This window comes from Takifugu flavidus, chromosome 9 (genome assembly GCF_003711565.1).
Source record: "Takifugu flavidus isolate HTHZ2018 chromosome 9, ASM371156v2, whole genome shotgun sequence".
NCBI classification, from domain to species: domain Eukaryota; kingdom Metazoa; phylum Chordata; class Actinopteri; order Tetraodontiformes; family Tetraodontidae; genus Takifugu; species Takifugu flavidus.
The window spans coordinates 10,209,707-10,224,227 of record NC_079528.1 but is presented as its reverse complement, the minus strand read 5'-3'; the positions used below and the strand labels follow the sequence as shown (position 1 = coordinate 10,224,227).

Genomic DNA, 14,521 nt, shown 5'->3' with positions numbered 1-14,521 from the left:
AAATAATGACTGTAAAAGACACAGAATGTGTCCTCAATCAATAAAGAGGAACATGCATGACATCCAATGGAAATCTTCCTATCATTGATCTTTTTTCTGACTGTATACACTTCTAAGATTGAATCCAAAATAAACATCATATTCTTTAGTACGTGGCATAAAGATTGTGTTTAAACTGACCTCTAGAGGAGAGTCTGGTTCATCCAGGATGCTCTTTTCACTCTGAATCCTCTGCATGGTTCCTGTAGAACTGGGGTCCATTATCAGCACGTTCTGACTAGCAGCTCTGCCAAACTTACAGTCACTCTTTCTGGAGTCAGTGGTCCTGCACACCTCGTAGTTGTACACGTGTTGGAGAGTCCCTGTCCCCAAAGTGTCTGAGTAACGTGGTGGATAATATGGAATGACAGGCAGACTGGAGTGATACAGGATGCGAGACTGTCTCCACCTGTAGATCTTGACTGATATAATAACCACTAAACAGGTGATGAAGAGGAAGGAGACCACAGCCAAAGCCAAGACTAAGTAAAAAGTCAGGTTGTCATTGTACTCCTTGTCGTGAGCAAAGTCAGTGAACTCTGACAGCACTTCAGGGAAGCTGTCGGCCACCGCCACGTTCACAATGACTGTAGCTGAACGAGAGGGCTGCCCGTTGTCCTCCACGATAACACTCAGTCTTTGTTTGACGGCATCTTTATCAGACACTTGGCGGATGGTTCTGATCTCTCCATTCTGGAGGCCCACTTCAAACAGGGCCCTGTCTGTGGCTTTCTGCAGTTTATAGGAGAGCCAGGCATTCTGTCCAGAGTCCACATCAACAGCCACCACTTTAGTCACCAGGTAGCCCACATCTGCTGAACGAGGCACCATTTCAGCCACCATAGAGCCTCCAGTCTGGACCGGGTACAGAACCTGAGGGGGGTTATCGTTCTGGTCCTGGATCAGGATTTTTACACTCACGTTGCTGCTGAGTGGAGGAGAACCTCCATCCTGGGCTTTGACCAGGAAGTGAAAGTCTTTGATCTGCTCGTAGTCAAAAGAGCGCACTGCATGGACGACTCCACTATCAGCACTAACGGACACATATGAGGAGACTGGAACTCCGTTAACAGAGGAGTCCTCCAGGATGTAGGAAACACGAGCGTTCTGGTTCCAGTCAGCGTCTCTGGCTTTGACTGTGAATACAGAGAGACCTGGTGTGTTGTTTTCTACAATGTAGGCCTCATATGAGCTCCTCTCAAAGACAGGAGGGTTGTCATTGACATCAGAGATCTGTAAGGTGAGAGTGACGCTGCTGGAGAGGGAGGGCACTCCCTCATCAGAGCAGCTCACTGTGATGTTATACTCTGATTCTCTCTCTCTGTCCAGCTCACTGTCTGTCACCAGAGTATGAAAATTACTTGATGATGTTTTTAAAATAAAGGGTATATTTTCAGTTACAGAACACTGCACTTTGCCATTTTCACACCAGTATCTTTGTCCTCAACATTAATCATCGTCACTACAGTTCCGATTTTAGCATCTTCTGATATCACATTAGACTTTGACATGATGTTAATTTCAGGCTTGTTGTCATTTACATCTCTCACATCAACAATTAATTTACAAGAATCTGTCAGCCCTCCCTCATCACTTGCACGTAAATCTATTTCAAAACGTCTGGATTCTTCAAAATCAAGATTTCCAATCAAAACAACTTTGCCATTTTTTTCATCAATTTGAAAAATTGTTCTAACATCATCTAACGTATTTGTGATTGAATAAGTGATTTTTCTGTTCGCACCATCATCTGCATCTGAGGCTGTTACTGTAGCAACAACTGTGCCTTTAGGTGCATTTTCAGTAACTGTTGATTTATAGGTTGACTGAGTAAAAACAGGAGCATTATCATTGGCGTCTAACACTGTAATGATAATTAACATGGTTCCTGACATGCGCGGTTCTCCTCCATCCACAGCCGTCAGCACAAGAGATATCTGCTCCTGCTTCTCTCTGTCTAAAGGCTTCTGCAGCACCATCTCGACGTTTTTATTGCCATCTGCGTTTTTTTGCAGTTTCAAAACAAAATTATCTGTTGGTTTTAATTCATATCTTTCAAGATCATTAATACCTACGTCAAGATCTGCGGCCTTTTCCAGAACAAATTTAGCTCCGGTGATCGCCGACTCACTTATTTTAAATTCAATTTCGGCTTTTTCAAAAGCTGGAGCATGATCGTTAATGTCTGTAATTTGGACGGTAACAGTGTAAAATTCCATCGGGTTTTCTAAAATAATCTGAAAATGTAAAGCGCATGGCGTCGTCTTCCTGCACAGCGCCTCTCTGTCGATCCTGTCTCTCACCAGGAGGACTCCTCTTTCTCTGTTCAGCTCGATGTACTCGCCGCTGTCTCGCGTATAAATCCGAGCTTTACCAGCGACCAAACGTTTGGGCTGTAAACCTAAATCATGCGCGATGTTTCCCACCAGAGATCCTTTCACCATTTCCTCCGGAATAGAGTAGCTGACCTGCCCCATCACGGAGCCGACGGAGAGGATGCAGACCAGCTGCAGCACTTGCCTTTTCATTGTTCGAATCAGGTTGATTTCGATTCGATTCAGAGTGTTTGGATTCCTTATTCCATGCAACGTCCCATCTCTTAACATCAAACAAACGCAAATATAATCCGGAAAAAGACAGAAAGCTCCAAAGACAGACGTCTTATTGATCAAAAATCCACCCGACACGACTCTCCGTTCGTTCCCGTCGTGTTCTGTCTTTATTATGTCAACGTTTCATGGGAAGTACTGCTGCAAACTACAGTTTGCCTGTGACTATCTGGTCAACAGCGTCCCTCAGAGTTCACTCTGAAAAACTGCACAAATCCAAAGTAATTGGTTTTCGACTGAGGAGACTGGTTGTGGTATTTTTGTCAGACAAGAGAAATGGATTTCATCCAACATAAAGTGAATATATTATGAATTATTTAAATAAAAATCAAAAAGGAAGTCACTGTACAAGCATGCTTTAATTGTGCAAAAGTGTGGATTCATTTGGCCCATTGTCCTGTCATATTTTAATTGTGAATTTACTTATAATGAAGGAGGAGCGTAAACAAGCAGAATATTGAAATCATCCGAGAAAATCAGCACCAGTCTAAATGGCATCAGATACGAAATATGGAAAATATGTTGCCATTTGAATTACTGTGCAAGCCACAAGTATATAGTGAACGGCACCATAAGAACCTTGAAATTAACTAATTAAGGATTAAATATAGGCATAAATTCCTTTCACTCGGGACAATGACAAATATTAAAGTGAAATGGCTCATCAAGACTCTTAAAATAATATAACAACGAGCATAGAGCTTTAAATAGAACTAAAAAAGCAAAAAAAGTGCAATAACAACTTAGGAACCACCATTAATATTCATATATACAAATATAAAAGCAAAGACATGCTTCCTGGACTAAATGGACACAAACACAAATGTGGAGCGATCTGTGGAATGTGAGGATGACACAGAATTGATTGTTCTGATGATATATTTAAACAATATTGACAAAACAGTGGGAAATTGGCTAAAATTGGCATTTAAAATTTTCTAACCTCGAGAGGAGAGTCTGGTTCATCCAGGATGCTCTTTTCACTCTGAATCCTCTGCATGGTTCCTGTAGAACTGGGGTCCATTATCAGCACGTTCTGACTAGCAGCTCTGCCAAACTTACAGTCACTCTTTCTGGAGTCAGTGGTCCTGCACACCTCGTAGTTGTACACGTGTTGGAGAGTCCCTGTCCCCAAAGTGTCTGAGTAACGTGGTGGATAATATGGAATGACAGGCAGACTGGAGTGATACAGGATGCGAGACTGTCTCCACCTGTAGATCTTGACTGATATAATAACCACTAAACAGGTGATGAAGAGGAAGGAGACCACAGCCAAAGCCAAGACTAAGTAAAAAGTCAGGTTGTCATTGTACTCCTTGTCGTGTGCAAAGTCAGTGAACTCTGACAGCACTTCAGGGAAGCTGTCGGCCACCGCCACGTTCACAATGACTGTAGCTGAACGAGAGGGCTGCCCGTTGTCCTCCACGATGACACTCAGTCTTTGTTTGACGGCATCTTTATCAGACACTTGGCGGATGGTTCTGATCTCTCCATTCTGGAGGCCCACTTCAAACAGGGCCCTGTCTGTGGCTTTCTGCAGTTTATAGGAGAGCCAGGCATTCTGTCCAGAGTCCACATCAACAGCCACCACTTTAGTCACCAGGTAGCCCACATCTGCTGAACGAGGCACCATTTCAGCCACCATAGAGCCTCCAGTCTGGACCGGGTACAGAACCTGAGGGGGGTTATCGTTCTGGTCCTGGATCAGGATTTTCACACTCACGTTGCTGCTGAGTGGAGGAGAACCTCCATCCTGAGCTTTGACCAGGAAGTGAAAGTCTTTGATCTGCTCGTAGTCAAAAGAGCGCACTGCATGGACGACTCCACTATCAGCACTAACGGACACATATGAGGAGACTGGAACTCCGTTAACAGAGGAGTCCTCCAGGATGTAGGAAACACGAGCGTTCTGGTTCCAGTCAGCGTCTCTGGCTTTGACTGTGAATACAGAGAGACCTGGTGTGTTGTTTTCTACAATGTAGGCCTCATATGATCTCGTCTCAAAGACAGGAGGGTTGTCATTGACATCAGAGATCTGTAAGGTGAGAGTGACGCTGCTGGAGAGGGAGGGCACTCCCTCATCAGAGCAGCTCACTGTGATGTTATACTCTGATTCTCTCTCTCTGTCCAGCTCACTGTCTGTTGTTAAACTGAAAAAGTTAGTGGATGTTGAAGAAATGTGTGAAATGGAATGCTTTCTTTAATATAACAGTGAACATTTCCATTCTCCCCCGAGTCTGGATCTTGGATGTTTATCATAGTCACAACAGTGCCAGGCTGAATGTCTTCAGTTATTGCACTGGACTTTGACATTACATTTATTACAGGAGCATTGTCATTTGTGTCCGTTATTTCAATTATAATTTTACAGGAAACAGTTAAACCTCCCTCATCACTGGCTCGGACATGTATTTGATGCTGGCGCTTTTTTTCAAAGTCTGTATTTCCGACCAGCGTAACCTCTCCTGTCTCTCTGTCAACATAAAATAGGTCTGACACACTGTCAAGCATATTTTCTATACTGTATGAAATTTTACCGTTCGATCCTTCATCCAAATCGGAGGCACGAACAGTTATTACTTTCGTTCCAAGAAGCGAATTTTCTTTTATTGTTGATTTGTAGATTTTTTGTGTAAAAACAGGAGCGTTATCGTTAGCATCTAGTACGTTTATATCTATCTGCACGGTCCCGGAGAGCTGTGGCTCACCGCCGTCTACTGCAGTCAGAACCAGAGTCAAATGATCTTTCGTCTCTCTGTCTAATGGCTTCTGTAAAACCATTTCTACCATCTTGCTTCCGTCTGCTTGGTTTTGTAGCTTCAAAGCGAAGTTGTCGGCTGGATGCAACCGATAATTTTGTAATCCATTAATACCGACATCCAGATCTATTGCTGGTTGCAAAAGGAACAAAGCTCCCGTAACAGCAGATTCGCTAATTTCAAATTTTATTTCACACCTTATTGAAAATCGGGGCGTTGTCGTTGATGTCCGTAACCTCGACAGTGATGCTGTAAAACTCCATCGGATTCTCTAAAATTACCTGGAAATGCAACGAACAGGGCGATGTCTGGGCACAGATGGCCTCTCTGTCAATTCTGTCTTTAATGAGAAGGATTCCTTTCTCTTTATTCAGCTCGATGTACTCCGCATTGTCTCCCGTATAGATGCGCGCCTTTCCCGATTTCAGCCTTTTCGGATCCAAACCCAGATCTTGAGCAATATCACCAATAAAAGAGCCTTTCGGCATTTCCTCTGGTACCGAGTAGCTCACTTGCCCAATGACGAATTTGAGAGAGAGAATCGAAATAAACAGCATCAGAGGACGTCCAATTGTTCTGTCCGCCATCGTAGCAAGATTCAACACGCAGTATTGCAGAGAAAAAAGCCTTCGAATGTGCAGTAATCCGTGCGATGTTTCCTGGTTTTAAATAATTATCCGATCGAATAAAATTTAAAAAAAATAAATGAATATCCGTACAATGATTAGAGCGGTGCCCTTCGCAGTCCTCACTGTTCAAGGTCTTTCTGTTGTTCTGGAGCTGAAATCATGAGGGAGGAATTGCTGATATCGTCCGCCTAAATTACACAGGCTGGTCAACAGCGGCCCTAAGAGTTCACTGTGTTGAACTACAGGACTCCGGAAAATAAAACAAAGCTTTTGTGCTTTTAACGATGTGTCTAACATCATACAGGATGTGAAAACTAGGTGTTCATATGATGCAATAAATCCTTTCACTATATCAATTTGAAGGGATGTATATGAAGAAGAAACTGTGTCAGGGAGCTCAGATTTAAAATAATTAAACAAATGCTTTTAAAATAATTACATAAAAACAGTTCAAAGGTGGTGCATCCACTTCTATGCTGTTTATACCCGACCACTTCATATCTCTCTCTCTCTCTCTCTCTCTCTCTCTGGCTCTGGGTCACTCTTTAGGTCTCTTTCTCTGCCTGTGTCTCTCTTTGTTTCTCTCTCTCACTCTCTCTGCATCTATCTCTCCATCATAACGACAAACCATCATCGCTGAACCTGATGTTCTTTAAAACCTGTAATTACATCTCCACTTTAAATCTAATGTATACAGTGATCACACAAAGTGGATGATCAGATTTATCATGAAATTTAACTAAAACATCTTCAGTTACAAATCACTCCTAAATTTAAGAAAAGCTGCATTGATCGCATAAATCACATGTGACCAAAACAGATAACAGCAACACCTATTCTTATTATAAACAGGTTTTCACTAAAGAAAACTACCAAATAATCATACAAACACGCACACATATGTTTTGTATGAAAAAGAAAGGGAACTGTTCCAATGAATGTGAGACAATCAGTAAAATGTCAACTGTTGTGTCCGGCAATGAAGAGGGCCGTCGCTGTCTATGGTGCTGAACTCTCTCAATGTATTCTGAAGAGTCTCCTTTGTGGTAATCCCAGCAATGTTTGCTTTTGATCACGTGTGCATTATAAAATACATCCTTTAACAGTGTAGAAAAATACATTAGAATGCTGTGCAAATTCCACAGCTATTTCATGCCCTCCAGGTAAAATTCTCTCCTCTCAGAGTCCCAAACATGCACATTAGTTGAAACTGTGCATGGTGAGAATTCATTGCTATAGTACTGCAACAGATCTTTTACTGGTCTGAGATAAATTTCTTTCATTCATCAGAAAACTGTACATACAGCATACAGCAGCCCACAGTAACGCTGGAGATGCTGCAGTTGACAGAAAAAATGTCACATCTCTCAACAGTAGAAAGCATTTGTGAATAAATATCACTGCTTTGCATGTTTGTCACATAAAATGTATGTGATACATGGATGTCGCAAATATGAATAGGATGTACAACTTCCACTGAAAAATGGACCGTGGAAGGTTTACCTTTGCTATAACTGGACAAAAACTCACAACACAGACATAAAAGATCATTAAAACTGACCTCTAGAGGAGAGTCTGGTTCATCCAGGATGCTCTTTTCACTCTGAATCCTCTGCATGGTTCCTGTAGAACTGGGGTCCATTATCAGCACGTTCTGACTAGCAGCTCTGCCAAACTTACAGTCACTCTTTCTGGAGTCAGTGGTCCTGCACACCTCGTAGTTGTACACGTGTTGGAGAGTCCCTGTCCCCAAAGTGTCTGAGTAACGTGGTGGATAATATGGAATGACAGGCAGACTGGAGTGATTCAGGATGCGAGACTGTCTCCACCTGTAGATCTTGACTGATATAATAACCACTAAACAGGTGATGAAGAGGAAGGAGACCACAGCCAAAGCCAAGACTAAGTAAAAAGTCAGGTTGTCATTGTACTCCTTGTCGTGAGCAAAGTCAGTGAACTCTGACAGCACTTCAGGGAAGCTGTCGGCCACCGCCACGTTCACAATGACTGTAGCTGAACGAGAGGGCTGCCCGTTGTCCTCCACGATAACACTCAGTCTTTGTTTGACGGCATCTTTATCAGACACTTGGCGGATGGTTCTGATCTCTCCATTCTGGAGGCCCACTTCAAACAGGGCCCTGTCTGTGGCTTTCTGCAGTTTATAGGAGAGCCAGGCATTCTGTCCAGAGTCCACATCAACAGCCACCACTTTAGTCACCAGGTAGCCCACATCTGCTGAACGAGGCACCATTTCAGCCACCATAGAGCCTCCAGTCTGGACCGGGTACAGAACCTGAGGGGGGTTATCGTTCTGGTCCTGGATCAGGATTTTCACGCTCACGTTGCTGCTGAGTGGAGGAGAACCTCCATCCTGAGCTTTGACCAGGAAGTGAAAGTCTTTGATCTGCTCGTAGTCAAAAGAGCGCACTGCATGGACGACTCCACTATCAGCACTAACGGACACATATGAGGAGACTGGAACGCCGTTAACAGAGGAGTCCTCCAGGATGTAGGAAACACGAGCGTTCTGGTTCCAGTCAGCGTCTCTGGCTTTGACTGTGAATATAGAGAGACCTGGTGTGTTGTTTTCTACAATGTAGGCCTCATATGAGCTCCTCTCAAAGACAGGAGGGTTGTCATTGACATCAGAGATCTGTAAGGTGAGAGTGACGCTGCTGGAGAGGGAGGGCACTCCCTCATCAGAGCAGCTCACTGTGATGTTATACTCGGATTCTCTCTCTCTGTCCAGCTCACTATCTGTTGTTAAACTGAAAAAGTTAGTGGATGTTGAAGAAATTGTGAATGGAATGCTTTCTTTAATATAACAGTGAACATTTCCATTCTCCCCCGAGTCTGGATCTTGGATGTTTATCATTGTCACAACAGTGCCAGGCTGAATGTCTTCAGTTATTGCACTGGACTTTGACATTACATTTATAACAGGAGCATTGTCATTTGTGTCTGTTATTTCAACAATAATTTTACAAGAATCAGTTAAACCTCCCTCATCACTGGCTCTGACATGTACTTGATACTGTCGTTTTTTTTCAAAGTCTGTATTTCCGACTAATGTAACCTGCCCTGTCTCTCTGTCAACATTAAATAAATCTGATACAGTGTCGAGAATATTTTGTATACTATAAGAAATTTTACCGTTTGATCCTTCATCCAAATCGGAGGCACGAACAGTTATTATTTTCGTTCCAGGAAGCGAATTTTCTTTTATTGTTGATTTGTAGATTTTTTGTGTAAAAACAGGAGCGTTATCATTAACATCTAGTACGTTTATATCTATCTGCACGGTCCCGGAGAGCTGCGGCTCACCGCCGTCTACTGCAGTCAGAACCAGAGTCAAATGATCTTTCGTCTCTCTGTCTAATGGCTTCTGTAAAACCATTTCTACCATCTTGCTTCCGTCTGCTTGGTTTTGTAGCTTTAAAGCGAAGTTGTCGGCTGGATGCAACCGATAATTTTGTAATCCATTAATACCGACATCCAGATCTATTGCTGGCTGCAACGAGAAAACAGCTCCTGTAACAGCAGATTCGCTAATTCTGAATTTCATCTCACCACTATTAAAAGTCGGGGCGTTGTCGTTGATGTCCGTAACCTCGACAGTGATGCTGTAAAACTCCATCGGATTCTCTAAAATTACCTGGAAATGCAACGAACAGGGCGATGTCTGGGCACAGATGGCCTCTCTGTCTATTCTGTCTTTGATCAGCAGAATTCCTTTCTCTTTATTCAGCTCGATGTACTCCGCATTGTCTCCTGTATAGATGCGCGCCTTTCCCGATTTCAGCCTTTTCGGATCCAAACCCAGATCTTGAGCAATATCACCAATAAAAGAGCCTTTCGGCATTTCCTCTGGTACCGAGTAGCTCACTTGCCCAATGACGGATTTGAGAGAGAGAATCGAAATAAACAGCAGCAGTGGACGTCCAATTGTTCTGTCCGCCATCGTAGCAAGATTCAACACGCAGTATTGCAGAGAAAAAAGCCTTCGGATGTGCAGTAATCCGTGCGATGTTTCCTGGTTTTAAATAATTATCCGATCGAATAAAATTTAAAAAAAATAAATGAATATCCGTACAAAGATTAGAGCGGTGCCCTTCGCAGTCCTCACTGTTCAAGGTCTTTCTGTTGTTCTGGAGCTGAAATCATGAGGGAGGAATTGCTGATATCTTCCACTTAAATTACACAGGCTGGTCAACAGCGGCCCTAAGAGTTCACTGTGTTGAACTACAGGACTCCGGGAAAATAAAACAAAGCTTTTGTGCTTTTAACGATGTGTCTAACATCATACAGGATGTGAAAACTAGGTGTTCATATGATGCAATAAATCCTTTCACTATATCAATTTGAAGGGATGTATATGAAGAAGAACTGTGTCAGGGAGCTCAAATTTAAAATAATTAAACAAATGCTTTTAAAATAATTACATAAAAACAGTTCAAAGGTGGTGCATCCACTTCTATGCTGTTTATACCCGACCACTTCATATCTTTCTCTCTCTCTCTCTCTCTCTGGCTCTGGGTCACTCTTTAGGTCTCTTTCTCTGCCTGTGTCTCTCTTTGTTTCTCTCTCTCACTCTCTCTGCATCTATCTCTCCATCATTAACGACAAACCATCATCGCTGAACCTGATGTTCTTTAAAACCTGTAATTACATCTCCACTTTAAATCTAATGTATACAGTGATCACACAAAGTGGATGATCAGATTTATCATGAAATTTAACTAAAACATCTTCAGTTACAAATCACTCCTAAATTTAAGAAAAGCTGCATTGATCGCATAAATCACATGTGACCAAAACAGATAACAGCAACACCTATTCTTATTATAAACAGGTTTTCACTAAAAAACTACCAAATAATCATACAAACACGCACACATATGTTTTGTATGAAAAAGAAAGGGAACTGTTCCAATGAATGTGAGACAATCAGTAAAATGTCAACTGTTGTGTCCGGCAATGAAGAGGGCCGTCGCTGTCTATGGTGCTGAACTCTCTCAATGTATTCTGAAGAGTCTCCTTTGTGGTAATCCCAGCAATGTTTGCTTTTGATCACGTGTGCATTATAAAATACATCCTTTAACAGTGTAGAAAAATACATTAGAATGCTGTGCAAATTCCACAGCTATTTCATGCCCTCCAGGTAAAATTCTCTCCTCTCAGAGTCCCAAACATGCACATTAGTTGAAACTGTGCATGGTGAGAATTCATTGCTATAGTACTGCAACAGATCTTTTACTGGTCTGAGATAAATTTCTTTCATTCATCAGAAAACTGTACATACAGCATACAGCAGCCCACAGTAATGCTGGAGATGCTGCAGTTGACAGAAAAAAATGTCACATCTCTCAACAGTAGAAAGCATTTGTGAATAAATATCACTGCTTTGCATGTTTGTCACATAAAATGTATGTGATACATGGATGTCGCAAATATGAATAGGATGTACAACTTCCACTGAAAAATGGACCGTGGAAGGTTTACCTTTGCTATAACTGGACAAAAACTCACAACACAGACATAAAAGATCATTAAAACTGACCTCTAGAGGAGAGTCTTGTTCATCCAGGATGCTCTTTTCACTCTGAATCCTCTGCATGGTTCCTGTAGAACTGGGGTCCATTATCAGCACGTTCTGACTAGCAGCTCTGCCAAACTTACAGTCACTCTTTCTGGAGTCAGTGGTCCTGCACACCTCGTAGTTGTACACGTGTTGGAGAGTCCCTGTCCCCAAAGTGTCTGAGTAACGTGGTGGATAATATGGAATGACAGGCAGACTGGAGTGATACAGGATGCGAGACTGTCTCCACCTGTAGATCTTGACTGATATAATAACCACTAAACAGGTGATGAAGAGGAAGGAGACCACAGCCAAAGCCAAGACTAAGTAAAAAGTCAGGTTGTCATTGTACTCCTTGTCGTGAGCAAAGTCAGTGAACTCTGACAGCACTTCAGGGAAGCTGTCGGCCACCGCCACGTTCACAATGACTGTAGCTGAACGAGAGGGCTGCCCGTTGTCCTCCACGATAACACTCAGTCTTTGTTTGACGGCATCTTTATCAGACACTTGGCGGATGGTTCTGATCTCTCCATTCTGGAGGCCCACTTCAAACAGGGCCCTGTCTGTGGCTTTCTGCAGTTTATAGGAGAGCCAGGCATTCTGTCCAGAGTCCACATCAACAGCCACCACTTTAGTCACCAGGTAGCCCACATCTGCTGAACGAGGCACCATTTCAGCCACCATAGAGCCTCCAGTCTGGACCGGGTACAGAACCTGAGGGGGGTTATCGTTCTGGTCCTGGATCAGGATTTTCACACTCACGTTGCTGCTGAGTGGAGGAGAACCTCCATCCTGAGCTTTGACCAGGAAGTGAAAGTCTTTGATCTGCTCGTAGTCAAAAGAGCGCACTGCATGGACGACTCCACTATCAGCACTAACGGACACATATGAGGAGACTGGAACTCCGTTAACAGAGGAGTCCTCCAGGATGTAGGAAACACGAGCGTTCTGGTTCCAGTCAGCGTCTCTGGCTTTGACTGTGAATATAGAGAGACCTGGTGTGTTGTTTTCTACAATGTAGGCCTCATATGAGCTCCTCTCAAAGACAGGAGGGTTGTCATTGACATCAGAGATCTGTAAGGTGAGAGTGACGCTGCTGGAGAGGGAGGGCACTCCCTCATCAGAGCAGCTCACTGTGATGTTATACTCAGAAAATTCTTCTCGGTTTAACTCACTGTCTGTGACTAAACTGAAAAACACCTTTGAAGTTAAGGAAATTGTGAACGGGAGATTCTCTTTAATATAACAATTAACGTTTCCATTTTCACCTGAGTCTGGATCCTGAACATTCATCATAGTTAGAACAGTGCCCGGTTTGACATCTTCTGATATCCCGGATGACGTTGACATAATATTAATAGCTGGTGGGTTATCATTTGTGTCTAGCACCTCGATAATAACTTTACAGACATCTGAATTTCCACCTTCATCCGACGCTTGGACATCTATCTCATAATGGCGAATATTTTCATAATCAAGTGTTCCTGTTAACGTTACTTCGCCGTTTTCTTTATCGACATGAAACAATTCATGTGCGCCGTCAGGAGCGTTCGAGATCGAATAGTAAATGCGCCCGTGAGGACCATCATCTGCGTCAGACGCACTCACAGTCGTTAAAACGGCTCCTTTTTGTGCATTTTCTTTCACATTAGCCTTAAATTCTGCCTGGGTACACACGGGTGCATTATCGTTCGCGTCCAGCACCGTGATAAGAATATTCACCGTCCCAGAGAGCTGCGGCTCTCCTCCGTCGGTCGCGGTCAGCGTTAAAGACAATCGCTCTTGTTTTTCTCGGTCGAGATGCCTCTTTAAAACCATCTCAATATTTCTGTTACTCCCGATTCTGTACGGATTTAAAGCAAACGCATCACTTGAACTGAGTGAATAGCCTCGGAGACCATTAACACCGACGTCATTATCGCTTGCCTTTTCTAAAATAAATTTCGACCCGATGTGTGCCAGTTCATTAATTTCAAACTCCATTTTGCTGTTTTTGAAACTCGGCGAGTTATCGTTAATATCTGTCACTTCCACAGTCACGCTGTAAAACTGCATCGGATTTTCCAGAATTATTTGAATATCCAGAGAGCAGGGCGTCGTCTGTCTGCAGAGAGCTTCTCTGTCTATCCGCTCTTTGATTAAAAGGACTCCCCTCGCTTTATTCAGCTCGATGTAATCTGGACCTTCCCCTGTATATATACGAGCCTTTCCTGATTCCAACCGTTTCAGGTCGATGCCCAAATCCTGTGCGATGTTACCAACTAAAGAGCCTGTCGCCATTTCCTCGGGAATGCTGTAGCTGATCTGCCCGATCACCGATCTGAAGCAAACACACAGCAGAAACAGTACTCGCCGTGCCATTGTTCTATTCGATTCTGCCGTGTACAAAAAAGGAAGAACTGAGCCGTCCAGTGAACAACAAAAGAAAAACATCCACAGATACGAGGAAAATAAATAATTCCAGGATTTAATCCAGAACCCAAGCCCCCTTTGTTCCCCGATGTCGTTTAAATCTTCTCACTGTTTCAAAACGTTCGACCTCGAGTGTTTCCCTTCCTCGGTAACATCTCTTTAAAATGTGGGAAGAACGGCTGCAATGAGCTGTTAAATCTCAGCACACTGGTCAACAGCGTCCCTGTGAGCCTGAGTCACTGAACTGCACCTGTTTTCCACACTTACCAAAATACTGTATGTCACAGTTTCCACTTTCCCTTTGTTACAGCACATAAAATAACGCTACTCAGTTTTCTGACAGGAAATGGGCTATATTAGTATAGAGAAAAAAAAATCAAGATGATTGTCGCAAATGTGTACGTTTTCATAGGTATTTTACTCAATATGAAGGGATGTGAAAACAACAACAAATCATGCCACAGCACAGTGACAGTAAATGGTTATATATCCAGC

The 14,521-nt window shown here is 42.9% G+C and overlaps 3 protein-coding genes and 1 pseudogene across 10 annotated transcripts in view; all 4 read right to left on the bottom strand.

Moving 5' to 3' along the window:
- The window catches only part of LOC130531666 (protocadherin gamma-C3-like), a 235,825-nt gene that overhangs the window by 75,957 nt on the left and 145,347 nt on the right, over positions 1-14,521 (bottom strand). For 2 of the 8 annotated variants that reach the window (XM_057043766.1, XM_057043772.1), the window contains exon 1: positions 11,597-14,181. The exons of the other annotated variants lie outside the window; for them this stretch is intronic. In XM_057043766.1, coding sequence (XP_056899746.1) covers positions 11,597-14,047 — 2,451 coding nt within the window. In that variant the 5' untranslated portion in view covers positions 14,048-14,181. Of the gene's footprint in view, positions 1-11,596; positions 14,182-14,521 lie in introns of those variants that run through there. 8 annotated transcript variants of the gene reach the window in all.
- Positions 67-2,779, bottom strand: LOC130531669 (protocadherin beta-16-like; annotated as a pseudogene).
- LOC130531697 (protocadherin gamma-A2-like) lies at positions 2,989-6,191 on the bottom strand. Its single transcript, XM_057043813.1, is given in 3 exon segments — positions 2,989-4,830; positions 4,833-5,600; positions 5,602-6,191. Coding segments are annotated over 3 exon segments (2,415 nt in total). The 5' UTR covers positions 5,995-6,191; the 3' UTR covers positions 2,989-3,576.
- Positions 7,301-10,191, bottom strand: LOC130531668 (protocadherin beta-16-like). Its single transcript, XM_057043789.1, has one exon. The coding sequence runs from the start codon at positions 9,995-9,997 to the stop codon at positions 7,316-7,318; it is 2,682 nt and encodes an 893-aa protein (XP_056899769.1). The 5' UTR covers positions 9,998-10,191; the 3' UTR covers positions 7,301-7,315.